The sequence below is a fragment of the Esox lucius genome, chromosome 4, assembly GCF_011004845.1.
Source record: "Esox lucius isolate fEsoLuc1 chromosome 4, fEsoLuc1.pri, whole genome shotgun sequence".
NCBI lineage: Eukaryota > Metazoa > Chordata > Actinopteri > Esociformes > Esocidae > Esox > Esox lucius.
In genome coordinates this window covers 4,419,526-4,433,156 of record NC_047572.1, presented here as the reverse complement: position 1 = coordinate 4,433,156, position 13,631 = coordinate 4,419,526, and the positions used below count along the sequence as shown (strand labels likewise).

The following is a 13,631-nucleotide window of genomic DNA, read 5'->3' as shown; positions in this document are numbered from 1 at the left end:
GAAGAAAAAATAAAGGGGAAAGAAAGAGGAGAAAAAACACAAGTGAGAAAATGGGAGAGTGAAGCAGAGGATTGAAAGAAACAGAAAATAGTACAGAAATAAAGAAGAGGACAGAGTGCGTGAGAAAGAAAAAGAAATAGTGAGACAAACTGAAGGAGGAAGAGAGCAAGAGTTAGACTTGAGAGTGGGGCCTTGCTCGGATGCAGCCCACAAATCCACCAGTTCTCCATGCAGTCATTATAAGGCATTGTAAGTCGAATGCAGAGTTCATCAACTCCTAACACCACGCCCTGCTAAGCTTGCAATGTGCAGAACAAAAACGGGGCTTACTCAATTGGGTCCATCTTTTTAATCTCTGCTCTCTGTGTCGACTTACAATAGCTCTGTGAAATCCCCCCCTCCAAAAAAAAAGAAAAGAGGGAGAGAAAAAGCTAACAGCAACAGTTAAAGCTCAATAGAAGACATCAAGGTACCACCGTGCAACTGGTCTTATTCCATGAATTATTGAGTGGTTTCCAAAGCCTTCCATAAATAATTTGGTCATTCAAACCTTTGGGTGTGTCTGTCTGGGTGTGCATGTTAATGACAGAGCAGATGGGGTTCTCGTACGACACACTGTTTTACAAAAAAAGGTTGTAAGTACTCCGAAAACACTGAGGCAGAGCAAAAACAGTGGAGGGGGACAAAGTCAACACTAATGCTGGAGTGGCTCTGCAATTCCATCACCGGAGGTGTTCACACGCTTAATAGTGAGGAATCTTGTGGGTTTTTATAAAACCATTGGGGGGTAGTGGGTGGAAGCCTGATGTTTTAATAGTATACTGTTGCAAGGTACATCATCTTTGGTGCTGCTTTTTTTACTTTGCAGAGTCACTGATGGTGGCACACGCAGACACGTCTAGTCCATACATTAGGTTAGATCTCTGGTCTGTAAGAATTGGCTTTGTCTTTTTGGCTTTGCCTTTGCTGGGTTACACTGGTGTATGAGTGGAGAGAGACCGTTTTGTCTAGTGATAGATGGACCTGGCCTCTTAGTGCAAATCCTGAGGGGACATTCTTGCGGTTCAAAGTAAGTGAGCACAGATGAGCTTCCTTGAGACTCTAGAGCCTGTGCGGTTGTCCTACCTAGCTATCTTAAGATGAATGTGCTAACTGTAAGTCGCTCTGGATAAGAACGTCTGCTATGTGGCAGTAATGTTAAATTGAATAAAGTAAACAGGCAGAGATTAGACTTATTCTCTAAACAGCACACTACCTCTGACCAGTGCCCAAGTAGACGGAGGAGCTCATTCAGACTATCAACGTTCTGAAAAAAACAAAACAAATAATAATCCTCAATCATTGTTTTTATTTGTTAATGATCAAAAACACTGTTGGAGGAAACACAAGAAACAAAAATTGTGAGGGAATTGTTTCAGTATCCCTCCATCATAAATTTTAAATTTGGAGAAAACAATCAGTATCACACATCTGTAGAATTCCCAAATTATTCCCCTCTCCATTTTGAGTAAAACACTCCCAGACAACACAGGTCCTATCGCTTGGCTCAGACTATGGAAGGAATGCGATGGATGCCAATGTTGAGTGCAATATGTCAACGACAGGGATTCAAGTGCGTGTAAGTACACCCAAGCGTATGCCTGAAAACTGAAAGAAAGTCAGAAGTAACCATCTTCTATCCTTGGATTGCTCAATGCGGCAGGATGTTGGGGCTAGAAGTCTGCAACACCGTAACAATGTTTAATCTTGAAAGGTGTTTCTAAGCTGCTCAATTTCTCAGCTCATGTCGTTCCTCTCAAAAGATCCAACTATCATTTGGTCATCCATATTAAGTGCTGAAAGACAGAAATGGATGCATAGTTTGGTCTAGGGCCAACCTGATGTCTGGTAAAGCATAACATTTGTTTAAAGATGTCTTAGCGGAGACACGAGGCACCTGTCTTGCCAGTCATCCAAGTGAAGCTCACATCCACTGACAATGACAAATGCTACTGCATTAAGTTGGCCATTGCTCAATGTCTCTTCTTGAAAGCTGAGGACTGGGGAGTCAGTGGGTGAAGAAACTGTAGAATAAGAAAAGTGATGGTGTCATCATCATGGCCCTCCAGGCATTCCATGATACAACAGACATCTTAATCTTTTCTTTTCACTGGCCAGTCAGAGATATGGCCCTCTTCACTGTTGCTGTTGAGATGTTATTTTATTCAGGAAAAACAATTGCTTTTATTTCTAAAACAAGGACACTTCTAAGTGACAAACCTTTTTAACAGTAGTGTATTTGATTTGCCATATCTTTAGCAATGGCTTCCACTCTACAGGCCAGATTTGTGGAGCACTTCAATATTGCTGTCACTTTCACCAATCTTAGCCAGGAAAAACTTGCCATTGGCACTTTTTGGCTTCTCTTATCTGTCTTCTACTTTTTCCATCATCCAGTTTGGAGGCTTGGTTTTGGTGCTTGCGCACAATTTTCACATCCGCTTTAGTATTTAGCATTCTACAATAATACTCATAAATGAGAAAAAGTAATGATAAAATGCATAAATCTTTGAGACACTGAAAGAACTAAATCTAGAAAGGTCAAAGGAGGTGTAGACTTACAAAAATCAAGCAAAAAAAGATCAACCGAAAACAAAACAGAGCGCCAGAGGGATAGAGAAATGGGGAGAGACAGATTGAGCTGTTTGATTGTAGTGTAGAGAGGCCTCCCCAGTCCCCCACTGAGGCCTGGTGTCATTGAGCCGGGCTCTGATGCGTTCTCTGGTGTCTTGGATGTATCCCCTTCTGATGACGTACTACTGTTCCCCGACTGAACTAGCGTTAGGGTTACAGAGCTGGCTCAAAGGGCTCACCCTTTACTTCAGAGCTGCAGGGCCTGGATGAAAGCACTGCTGTGTGTGTTTGTGTGTCAGACCAAGTGGAGGAGCGCCTGAACTTGCGGTATATTGCAAATGTATTGAAAACACATCCCAGTGAAGACAGTTATTGAAAAACATTATGACCATTACATTTTTTTGGAAGTTAGCAGACGCTCTTATCCAGAACCGCAAGACAAATGTTGTACCAAATATGCTTTGCTTAACTACGTGCTTTAAGATGGCAGGACTTCCAATAACTTGAATCCCGCTTGGATACCTTGCAAATCAGTTTTTCAACCGGCACTGCTGAAATGTCACCTGTATTTGCTCTGGGGCGAGCGAGGGCGACCTTACACAAACAGGGGCTAATTGGACCCAATTAAGTCATTACACAACACAACCCAGAATCCGTCAGTGTGACAGCTAGACCCCACCCCCCGGTATTTCTTTTCAGAAACATGGGTGTCGCGTTGCAGACTGTTAGACACACGGAAAACCCACAGGTCAGTGGCAGCAATGAGTTATGAGAGAAACCGAACATTTATGAGTAAGGAGTGATGAGGTCATCTAGAAGGGTTTAACATTTGGAGGAATGTGAGCTGTTATATCCCTGGGTCTGGTTTAGTGGTAGCAACCTGACTTTGTACAAGGTACTACAGAGTTAGAGCCCTGCCTCTTGCCATTATCAGTCTAAAGCATGTAGCGAGCATTTACCTCGCCAGACATGTCCGGAGCCAGAGGGATAAGCGGCCAGAGGGAGGAGTAGATACCGAAGAACACCACCCACAGGCCGATGCTGCCCCAGATGGCAATGTGACTGAACTGGAGGAGATGGGAAAAAGTGTTTTACTTCTTGTTGCAAAACAACACATTATATACAGTTTGGGAGAAGACAGGCTTAACATATCAACAATTATTGTTTTTCTGTTTTTCAAGAAAATACAAGTGTAAAAGATACCAAAATCTAGTATATATTTATTTTCCATTAAAGTACTTTAGTCATTACTCTTACTAATAAGTCTGGAATAAGGCCAATGTGATGTGCGTAGTGAGTCATGATACAAGGTGGATGGAATGGTGCATCACAAGTGTCTGTGGCGCAATAAAGAGATGATTAAGACAGATACGGAAAGAGGATGGGCATACCATGGTCCATGATGAGGTCTCCAGTCCGGCTTTGAGGCACACCGTGATGACCACAAACTAGGAAAAACACATCTCAAAGTCAGGTGCTAAACCTTCCTCGCCCATGCCAAAAAAGAACCCAAAAAGAAAGTCAGGGAAGCCAGAGGCACAAAGACTAATGCTCAAGGTGTGAACTATGACTTACTAATTTAAATATTTTATCCATATATATTTTTGGGTCAAGACGAGTCACACAGGGAGATGATAAGGCCAGTGCAAGGACCCCAAAAGAGAATGTCTTCAATCTAAACTAAAAAAGCTCAAATAAAACACAGTGAGCTCACTATTCCCTACACAGCAGATTACATAACATAAGGGAAAACAGTATTAGACGGATACTCACTGTGTAAACCATGTTGCCTAACAGGAGATAATCCGGGGTCTTTCCATTGCCAAAGACTGTATCTGTGAAAAGGATCGACATGAGAAGCTTTTAGACGAAAGACAGCAATTCCTCCAGAGCTCTTGAGAAACCAGTTAAACCTGCTTAAGAATGATGTTCCATTAGACCAGGGAAACAAGTCTGCAGTGGAGTAAACATCTGACAGCAGAGAAAGCTTTCACTGTATTTGCCTGCTTAATGGCACCCTATGGCTCCGTTTGAAGGTAGGGTGTCTGTAAAGGAGAGGGGTACAGATGGAGTACAGTACTTAGCTAAGTGGGTGAAGGCAAGCACAAAATACCATCAGAGCGCAGTGAGATGTAACACAGGCTAAAGGGGTGAAAAACACAGAAGACAGAGAGTATAGGACTTCCATTACTGACACTGCTGTCTGTGTTTATTTGTGTTTGTGCGGGTGTGATTTGTAAGTGTAACATACAGTAAGAACGAAATTACTGTTCCAGTATGTTCTCTTCCTGGCTACTTGGTGCCTGTTTAATAAAGGGATTACGAAGTGGTTGGGTCAACAGTGGATGTCACCAGCTAAACCAGGCTGTTATAACAAAAACAAAGACAGATCAAGGCTGTGCAAATTACCAACTGACAAATTGGTCTGTTCCTATGAATCACAAATTGTGCACTTTGAGTGTACTGGAAATATTTACTCAAATGCTCCCCTAATTTCTTAGCCTTATTCAGGTGACTAAAATAGTAATGTAAATTAAACACAGTAACTAAAATGGACATTCAAATTAAACACAATGACTAAAATGGAAATGTAATTTGAACACAGTGACTAAAATAGACTGTACATGTAAACTAAACATGGCATCCACATATGTGGTGCTTCAGGGAATCTGTGCTACATTCGATTGAGGAAAGGAGAGACAGAGGAAAGAGACAAAATTAATACACAGACAGGGACATAAGAACAGACTGACAGAGAAAGAGAAATACACTAAACAGAGCCACAAGTGAGCAGTGAGACCCAATCAAACAAAACAATGAGTGGAAGGAATCAACCAAAAAACTAAGCAAATTGAATTATACCTTCCTCTAAACAGAGAGTACATAATACCTAACCAGACATAATACCTGACCACTGTGACAGAAAAAACTTGACTATGTACAGACTCAATGAGCATGGCCATACAATCTAGAGGCCACCATAAGCAGACAATGTAAACATTGCCCACAATATGAAGTGAGAAGTTAGTTGCATATCCTAACCACCAGCCAAATGTATGATCACATTAGAAACATGTTTATTGTTATATAAACTTGCTTTGGCAGTGTGAACAAATATTTCCCATGCATTTAAATTGAAACTGATTTTAGAGAAAGAGAGAGAGACAAAGAAAGAGACAAAGGAAAGAGAGAATGGGAGAGTCTGGCTCCGTTTTACTTCCGGATGGTCACATGCCTGAAGTATGTGGGTGCTGAGGCCTTGCTGACAAGCCTGTCAATCAGACTGAGGGGGCATCCCAGGCTTTGTTTGGAGAACGGACCCAAGCTTGTGTGGTCCTCTGGCTCCACTGGCTAAGACTCCACTCTCTCAACGCTGAGCTTTAGAACGGTCTGCAGAGGTTCAGCTAACTATATAGTGAAGTGTGAACAGAATGAGGGACCTAAAGCTTGTATGCCTGTTGCTTGCAGTATTTCCCTTGTTCTTCCATCTAGCCCTGAGGCAGCTGATAACTTCATCGCTGAGTAAAACATACATGACTCTACTGGGTTGTGTGGTCCCACCTAACCAAATTAAGATAAATGCGCTAGGTTACCCTGGACAGTGTCTACTGAATGACTAAACAGTCAAATGGAAATGTGAAAACAGTTGTGCAAGTGTGTAACTTTAAGCATCCCTGGGTTTATAATTGATAAAGAGGTTTGTAGGTAAAAACAGAACCAACCAAGATGAAAAACAATGTGTGTGAAGACTCAGTCCAGACGTGCAGCCTGTTCTTTTTATAGCACAGCAGCCAGTTCTAAAACCCAGTATAGCATATAGGGTTCAGTGTGGGACACACGTCCATAATGACAGGGTAGCCAATATGGGCGGGGCTTACCATGCTGGAAGGCTTTGAGCGGGACCCAGAAGAGGATCACCGAGTGGAAGAGTCCGTTCAGACAATGGGCCCAAAAGACCTGCGAGGGGGAGGCGGGTTGGGGGGGGGGGGGGGTGTCCAGGGTGAAAAGGAGGAAAGAAGGAGAAATAAAAAAAAGCATGAGAAACCCGGTAGCCAAACTGAACGCGGCTGGCGACCCCTGACATGGACTCTTTGTCTTGTCTCAGCGCTCGGCTAAGTGGCGGTTTTGTAAGGGTCTCCTTTTTGAATGGCCACCCCGCTGACAGACACTTTGTATATCCTTGTATGTGTGTGTGTGTGTGTGGTTGTGTGCTTGTTTGATTTGTGTGCTCACGCATGTGCAAGTCGGGTGGATGACATCGGTGTACGGAATGTTTGGTGGTGGAGGACGTTAGTTCATTTTATTAACAGACTTTCGTGCAAATGAAGACGGTGGAAAAATTCTGGGAAAAAAAGCCAGAATCTAGGTGATTCGTTTAGATGAATGAACAGATTTTTTTTTACAATAATCAGCAGAAGTTGGAAGTAGCAGCTAGTAGTGTGCGTGGGTGGACACTACAGTGCCTGCGTGTGTGGTTATTGGTGTGTGGATCTTGGATGAGCTGCTTAAATCAATAGTCCATCTCCAAAACCCCCAACTTTCAAATGTACATTATGCACCGATGTAGCCAAACACAACAATAAAAGATGATGTAGCATGAAACGGCCGTGAAATCGACCCTGCTGGAAAAAAAGGGCCTGGTGTTCATGACCCCTCGTTCCCCTACCGTGCTCACCTCACAGTTTTGTTATTCCTACAAGTTTTAAATCGATTTTAATAAAACAGCGAGAAGCACATTTGGAGTGGGAAAAAATAACAACGACTTTAAATTACATTTGACAGGCTGTGAGATTAAATAAAAATAAATTCCTATAAAAAAGAATGAGTAAACTCATCCAAGAAAAATTATAAACCCAAACTGCTTACTGAAGTCCCCTTCACATGTTTTAAGCACTTTCTAATAACAGTCAACTGATGCTAATGCCAAAGGGTTTTTGGAAAGAAAATGAAGAGCTCACAGGATTTGCTGCTCTTTCGTCAAGCCTTGGCTCTCTCAAGCATTAAAAGTGGATTCCAAACAGATCCAATCATTTGTAAGACTATGGCAGATTGGATGTCGTTTTAATGACAACTGTGGATTCTGGGGTTGTAAGTTTTATTCTGGGATATGCTTTATTTACAGTACATAAAAAGGCTTTGTTCCTGGCAAATCGCTATATACATTTGTCTGCCTTTTTCGACGAAATACAGAGTGCAAAACGTGAAGAGATTGTTTCTGTCAGTTGGGCACAGGTGGGGTGTGGACCAGGGGATTATAGAGGTCAGAGAACACTGATGAGTGTGCTGAGAGGGTCTTGTTCTGTGCTCGGTCATACCTTGGCCTTTCTGGCCTGACCTCCTAACCTCTGCTATCGCCTTAACAAAACAAAAGCCCTCGGTCCCAACCCATGACCCCCCCCCTCCTTATCTCACCTCCCACCCCCGGCAAACAGGCCCCCTTGCTGGGGCTGGGTTGGGCAGGAGCAACTACTTCTGTGGTTCAATGTGTGATACATTATCTCAGATGGTACAATTACACGTTTAAACCTAATTATCCTTCCTGATGGCAAGAAGCCTGCAACTTTCCCCTGTCCCCGGACTCCCCTCCCACTGACACAAAGAACTTTACAGAGTGCCCGGCACCCTAATGAATGCTAATGAAATCAATAAATGTTCATAATCATTTGTCACAGTGAAGCCCCCTCCCCCTTCCAGCTGTAACCCAGCAGGTTTCTAAGAACCCCAGTGTGAATGCTGGCCTGTCCCTGTCCATGCCCGTGCAAAAAGATTTCAGGCCCATTGTGCGGTGCCTAATTGCCTAAAAAAGCATGAAAGGATGTACTTTATCGGGGCCAAATATTTCCAGTCCTCACCTCCCCTTCCTCTTCATATGATCGGGGAAGGGAGTCAACGAGGGCGAATGGTGAGGCGGTGTAATTACTGGGGGGGCACACCAGGGGAGGGAGGGTTTATTTGGGTGACTTAAGTGTCCGGAATACGTAATTAAAAGTGAAAAGGGAGCACAGTGGTGAATGTGGGTATACGGCTGAAATATTTCACACGCTTCCTCAGCCCTCCTTCTTGTTCTATTTCGCTCCCGTCTCAACACAAATGCTTTTAATTCACCAAGACAGTATCTGTTGTGTACAAAAGAGCCAGACGAGCAGAAAAATGCATTTGAGGCAAAATTCCTTGCTAGAATTTCACACCTTGCCTCAGGGTGAAGAGGCAAGGAAAACTACAGAGGGGAAAGCGTGGAGCGACCAGTGAAATCAACCTGGTGGGGGGGGGGCAGAAAAAATATAAAAATGGAAAGAAACACAATTTGATTCAACCACTCATTTTTTAAAGTGACTTTTTGTGTAGATGTGAAACCACTGAAGATGTGTGGTCTTGGGTCTGTCCAACTGTTATGTGACAGGCTGCAATTATTGGTTGGGAGAGATTAGGTTTGTCTTCACCTATGGTACACACCAAATTAGATCAAACCAGAGAGGTGTCTGGCGCAAACAGCTTAAACAAATTGCATAACTGAGGATGCAGTCACACTGACTCCAGATCACACTTTTTAAAATGATTTATTTACCATATTTTTCTCTCCTCATATTGTCCAATTCATAATTATTGCCTAGCCAAATTGCTTACCACCGAGCAGAATGGTAAAATCAACACACCTGTCTGTCCTGCCTCTTAACACCCTGCTTTTTAACCAAGAACTACCTTTCAGACATGTACATATTTCGAACATATTGCTGATTCTAAACCTTATTTCTATAGCAGAGCGACAAGAGAAAGAGTAACGACAAGTTTGGACTAGTCATGTAAAAACAAACAAATTGGAACCAGATTATAAAATACCATGGACAAATTACAAATCAGGTGATATTCTTGATATACTTCTATTGTTTTATTTTAAGAATGATTTCCTTATCAAGACGTGTCCAAATAAGAATACATACTGTAGCTTATATTCAGAATAGCTTTATGCCAATTAACTTACTCAACCCACTGACACATATGTACAGTAGACAAGACGTTTTTGCTGCTGGTACAGACAATAATTGTATTGCAACTTTGGTTTGTTTGTAAAAAAAACATACAACGAGAAACATAATGATATGTAACTTTCATTTCTTGCCCCCTTCCCCTCCTCTCTTTTGCTCATCCATTTGCTTCCCCCGCTTTCCACCCCGGCCTCCGCTGACCCCTGTGGCCACTCAGGCTATAATCCCTCTCCATAAACCTGTGTCCTGTAAACAAAGAAGGGGTTAGGTGTGGAGAATAGGAGACATCTTCATTAACAAACAGCAGGAAAATGCAAACGGATGGGCCACCACAGATTTATGTAGAGGGTGGTGGGCCACCACCACTTTATGGGTCAGACACAGGGCGGATTGGGACAGAGAAGCAGGTTCGAGCTAGCTGTCACAGGAATGCTGTGAATCAGTATGGACTGTTTCGCTGATTATCAGGATGCAATTTTGTGTAAGATACAGTGGGGAGACAAGTATTTAATAGATTGCCGATTTTGCAGGTTTCCCTACTTACAAAGCATGTAGAGGTCTGTAATTTTTATCATAGGTACACTTCAACTGTGAGAGACTGAATCTAAAACAAAAATCCAGAAAATCCCATTGTAGGATTTCTAAATAATTAATTTGCATTTTATTGCATGACATAAGTATTTGATCACCTACCAACCAGTAAGAATTCTGGCTGTTTTTTTTTTTTTTCTCTAAGAAGCCCTCCTGTTCTCCATTCATTACCTGTATTAACTGCACCTGTTTGAACTCGTTACCTGTATAAAAGACACCTGTCCGCACACTCAATCAAACACACTCCAACCTCTCCACAATGGCCAAGAGAGCTGTGTAAGGATATCAGGGATAAAATTGTAGACCTGCACAAGGCTGGGATGGGCTACAGGACAATAGGCAAGCAGCTTGGTGAGAAGAAAACAACCGTTGGCGCAATTATTAGAAAATGAAAGAAGTTCAAGATGACGGTCAATCTCCCTCTGTCGGCTCCATGCAAGATCTCACCTCGTGGGGCATCAATGATCATAAGAAATGTGAGGGATCAGCCCAGAACAACACGGCAGGACCTGCTCAATGACCTGAAGAGAGCTGGGACCACAGCTTCAAAGAAAACCATCACTACGCAGGATCCCCCTGCTCAAGCCAGCGCATGTCCAGGCCCGTCTGAAGTTTGCCAATGACCATCTGGATGATCGAGAAGAGGAATGGGAGAAGGTTATGTGGTCTGATGAGACAAAAATAGAGCTTTTTGGTCTAAACTCCACTCGCCGTTTTTGGAGGAAGAAGAAGGATGTGTACAACCCTAAGAACACCATCCCAACCATGAAGCATGGAGGTGGAAACATCATTCTTTGGGGATGCTTTTCTGTCAAGGGGACAGGACGACTGCACCGTATTGAGGGGAGGATAGATGGGGCCATGTATCGCGAGATCTTGGCCAACAACCTCCTTCCCTCAGTAAGAGGATTGAAGATGGGTCATGGCTGGGTCTTCCAGCATGACAACGACACGAAACACACAGCCAGGGCAACTAAGGAGTGGCTCCGTAAGAAGCATCTCAAGGTCCTGGAGTGGCCTAGCCAGTCTCCAGACCTGAACCTGAATCTTTGGAGGGATCTGAAAGTCCGTATTGCCCAGCGATAGCCCCGAAACCTTAAGGATCTGGAGAAGGTCTGTATGGAGGAGTGGGCCAAAATCCCTGCTGCAGTGTGTGCAAACCTGGTAAAGAACTACAGGAAATGTATTATCTTTGTAATTGCAAACAAAGGTTTCTGTACCAAATATTAAGTTCTGCTTTTCTGATGTATCAAATTCTTATGTCATGCAATAAAATGCAAATTAATTACTTAAAAATCATACAATGTGATTTTCTGGATTTATTTTTGATTCTTTCACTCACAGTTGAAGAGTACCTATGATAAAAATGACAGACTTCTACATGCTTTGTAAGTGGGAAAACCAGCAAAATCGTCAGTGTATCAAATACTTGTCTCCACACTGTATGTCAGTTGGGAGAAAGGATACAGGTTAAAAATGAATAGCCTGTTTCACTGCTTTGAAAGATTTAGGAATTGACAATGCTGTGAATGGAAATGGTCCTCTCATTTTTGTCAACGCAGCACTTTTGGTCACAGGACCTACCTTGGTGTTGAAGCCCATGGCATTCTGAGAGGTTTTGTAGAGTTCCGGGTATTTCAGCATGTTCTCTTTCCGACATGATCGCTCAAATATGCCCAAAGTAAGAGGAGGCAGAGCAGTGAAGATCTAAACACACGAACAATGTCAAGTCAAATGATATTACAACATATGGTGTGTGTTCAACATTCCCCCCCTAATTCAAACCAGAAGTGAGCAAAGATGCTATCAGTTATAATTTAGAATGTAACAAGCTTTCCTTGGTGCTTAACACAAAAGCCAGAGTTAGCAAAATTATGAGGAAAGTGTACATATTTTTGGATATGGCCAGTCCTTGCAGAATACCCAAAATGTTTATACATACAGCTCTGGAAAAAATAAAGAGACCACTGCAAAATTTCAGTTTATCTGGTTTTACTATTCATAAGGTATGTGTTTAAGTAAAATAAACAGTTTTGTGAAGTGCCATGCACTTCACTCCAGCTGCTGTTTACCATTCTTTTTGTAGGTCACTTGATGTCATCCTATGGTTGTTGAGTGACATTCAAATGAGTTGATGGTCATCTTTGTGGAATCTGAGCATTAACAACTACAATATGAATGTATGTTTCATTGGAAGTGAATGTGTCTAGATAACGAGAACAACAGAAACCTCTCTGTTTAGATTATCTCTCTGTAGTTTGCGCTCTGATAACCACAGGAATGTTTACATTGACCATTTGGCATGGGGGTTACGGTCTTGGAAACCTGATCTGTGCTAGGTAGATACACCCTTCAATGTATATATCAGCTTGTAACCAACATTACAGTGAGAAGAGATTGAGTGAGATGAGATTGTGTAAGGAAGACCAGGTCCGTAACCTCATGAACAAGACTCCAATGCTGCAATAAATAATTGAATTATTCTCTCCCTTGACAAACAGTTATGTGATAATTATTACAACCACTATACGAAATGGCTGATTTCTAACATCTAGGTCAGTGGACAGTCGTTTTCGCCCTTCGCCAGTCTGTAGCTTTGTTGTCCCCAATGTCTGTTGCTTGACCTTGTTCTAATGAATTTTTCTGGATGGAAGTAACCTGACGCTCAATGTAAAGCCAGAATTGAACCCTTCTTTTCCTCACTCAAAGCTTTTATTTTTAACTATTTTTTCATGCTGAATAGTTATTTTTTTTATTCAACCTTTAAGGTAATACTTGCACTGTTTTTGCCATCCAGCTGGTCCTGTTGCAAGAGGATAGTGATGACCACAGCAGTGGTTTTTATAGTTTTCCTAGTTTAATTAGATTTGGTTCAGGCAATCACCTAATTAGTACCTCATTAAGTAAAATGAGGTGTGTCTGCATTGGAATTTAACAGACACTGGAATGAATGGCTGCCATACATGTAGAGATGCTGATTTAAGAAAAATTAGGAGAGGTCTCTTAAATGTTTATATCCACAGCTGTATATAAACATTTTGGGTACTCTATACACACACTATTTTTTGTAATATGTTGTCACATTAGAATTGTCCCTTGCAATGGATAAAAAATATGGGGTATAGAAACATGTCATAAAACACTCAAAAACATTTTGAACTTGAAATGACAACCACAAGAGAGTTACAATTAGCCCAGATGTAAAATGGGGTGAAATTCCCTTTAAAGGTGTAACTGATTCCAGTACTGTTTCAATGAAAAAATTTAGACACTAATGATGTCCTTTTAGGACTGCATATGGGAAGAATTATTACTTTTTAGGATTGTGTCTGAAAAGGGATAGTATGCCTATTTTGCCCAACCAACACCAGGAGCATAATTGACAAAAACAAAACGTCAAATGTGTTCAAAGAAAAGGTTATGTCCAGTGCATCCAATGTTTCT

At 42.0% G+C, this 13,631-nt stretch overlaps 1 protein-coding gene across 9 annotated transcripts in view; it reads right to left on the bottom strand.

The window, feature by feature from the left end:
• Window positions 1-13,631, bottom strand: part of atp8a1 (ATPase phospholipid transporting 8A1) — a 231,901-nt gene that overhangs the window by 19,674 nt on the left and 198,596 nt on the right. For 8 of the 9 annotated variants that reach the window (XR_004575679.1, XR_004575681.1, XR_004575680.1 and 5 more), the window contains 5 exons: window positions 11,772-11,894; window positions 6,492-6,570; window positions 4,387-4,448; window positions 4,005-4,061; window positions 3,573-3,680 (listed from right to left, as the gene is read on the bottom strand). Coding sequence is in view for 5 of the 9 variants with exons in the window: in XM_013132813.3 (XP_012988267.2) it covers window positions 3,573-3,680; window positions 4,005-4,061; window positions 4,387-4,448; window positions 6,492-6,570; window positions 11,772-11,894 (429 nt within the window). In the remaining 4 variants the exon portion in view is untranslated. Of the gene's footprint in view, window positions 1-3,572; window positions 3,681-4,004; window positions 4,062-4,386; window positions 4,449-6,491; window positions 6,571-7,678; window positions 9,843-11,771; window positions 11,895-13,631 lie in introns of those variants that run through there. The other variant, XM_013132818.4, reaches the window with a different exon arrangement.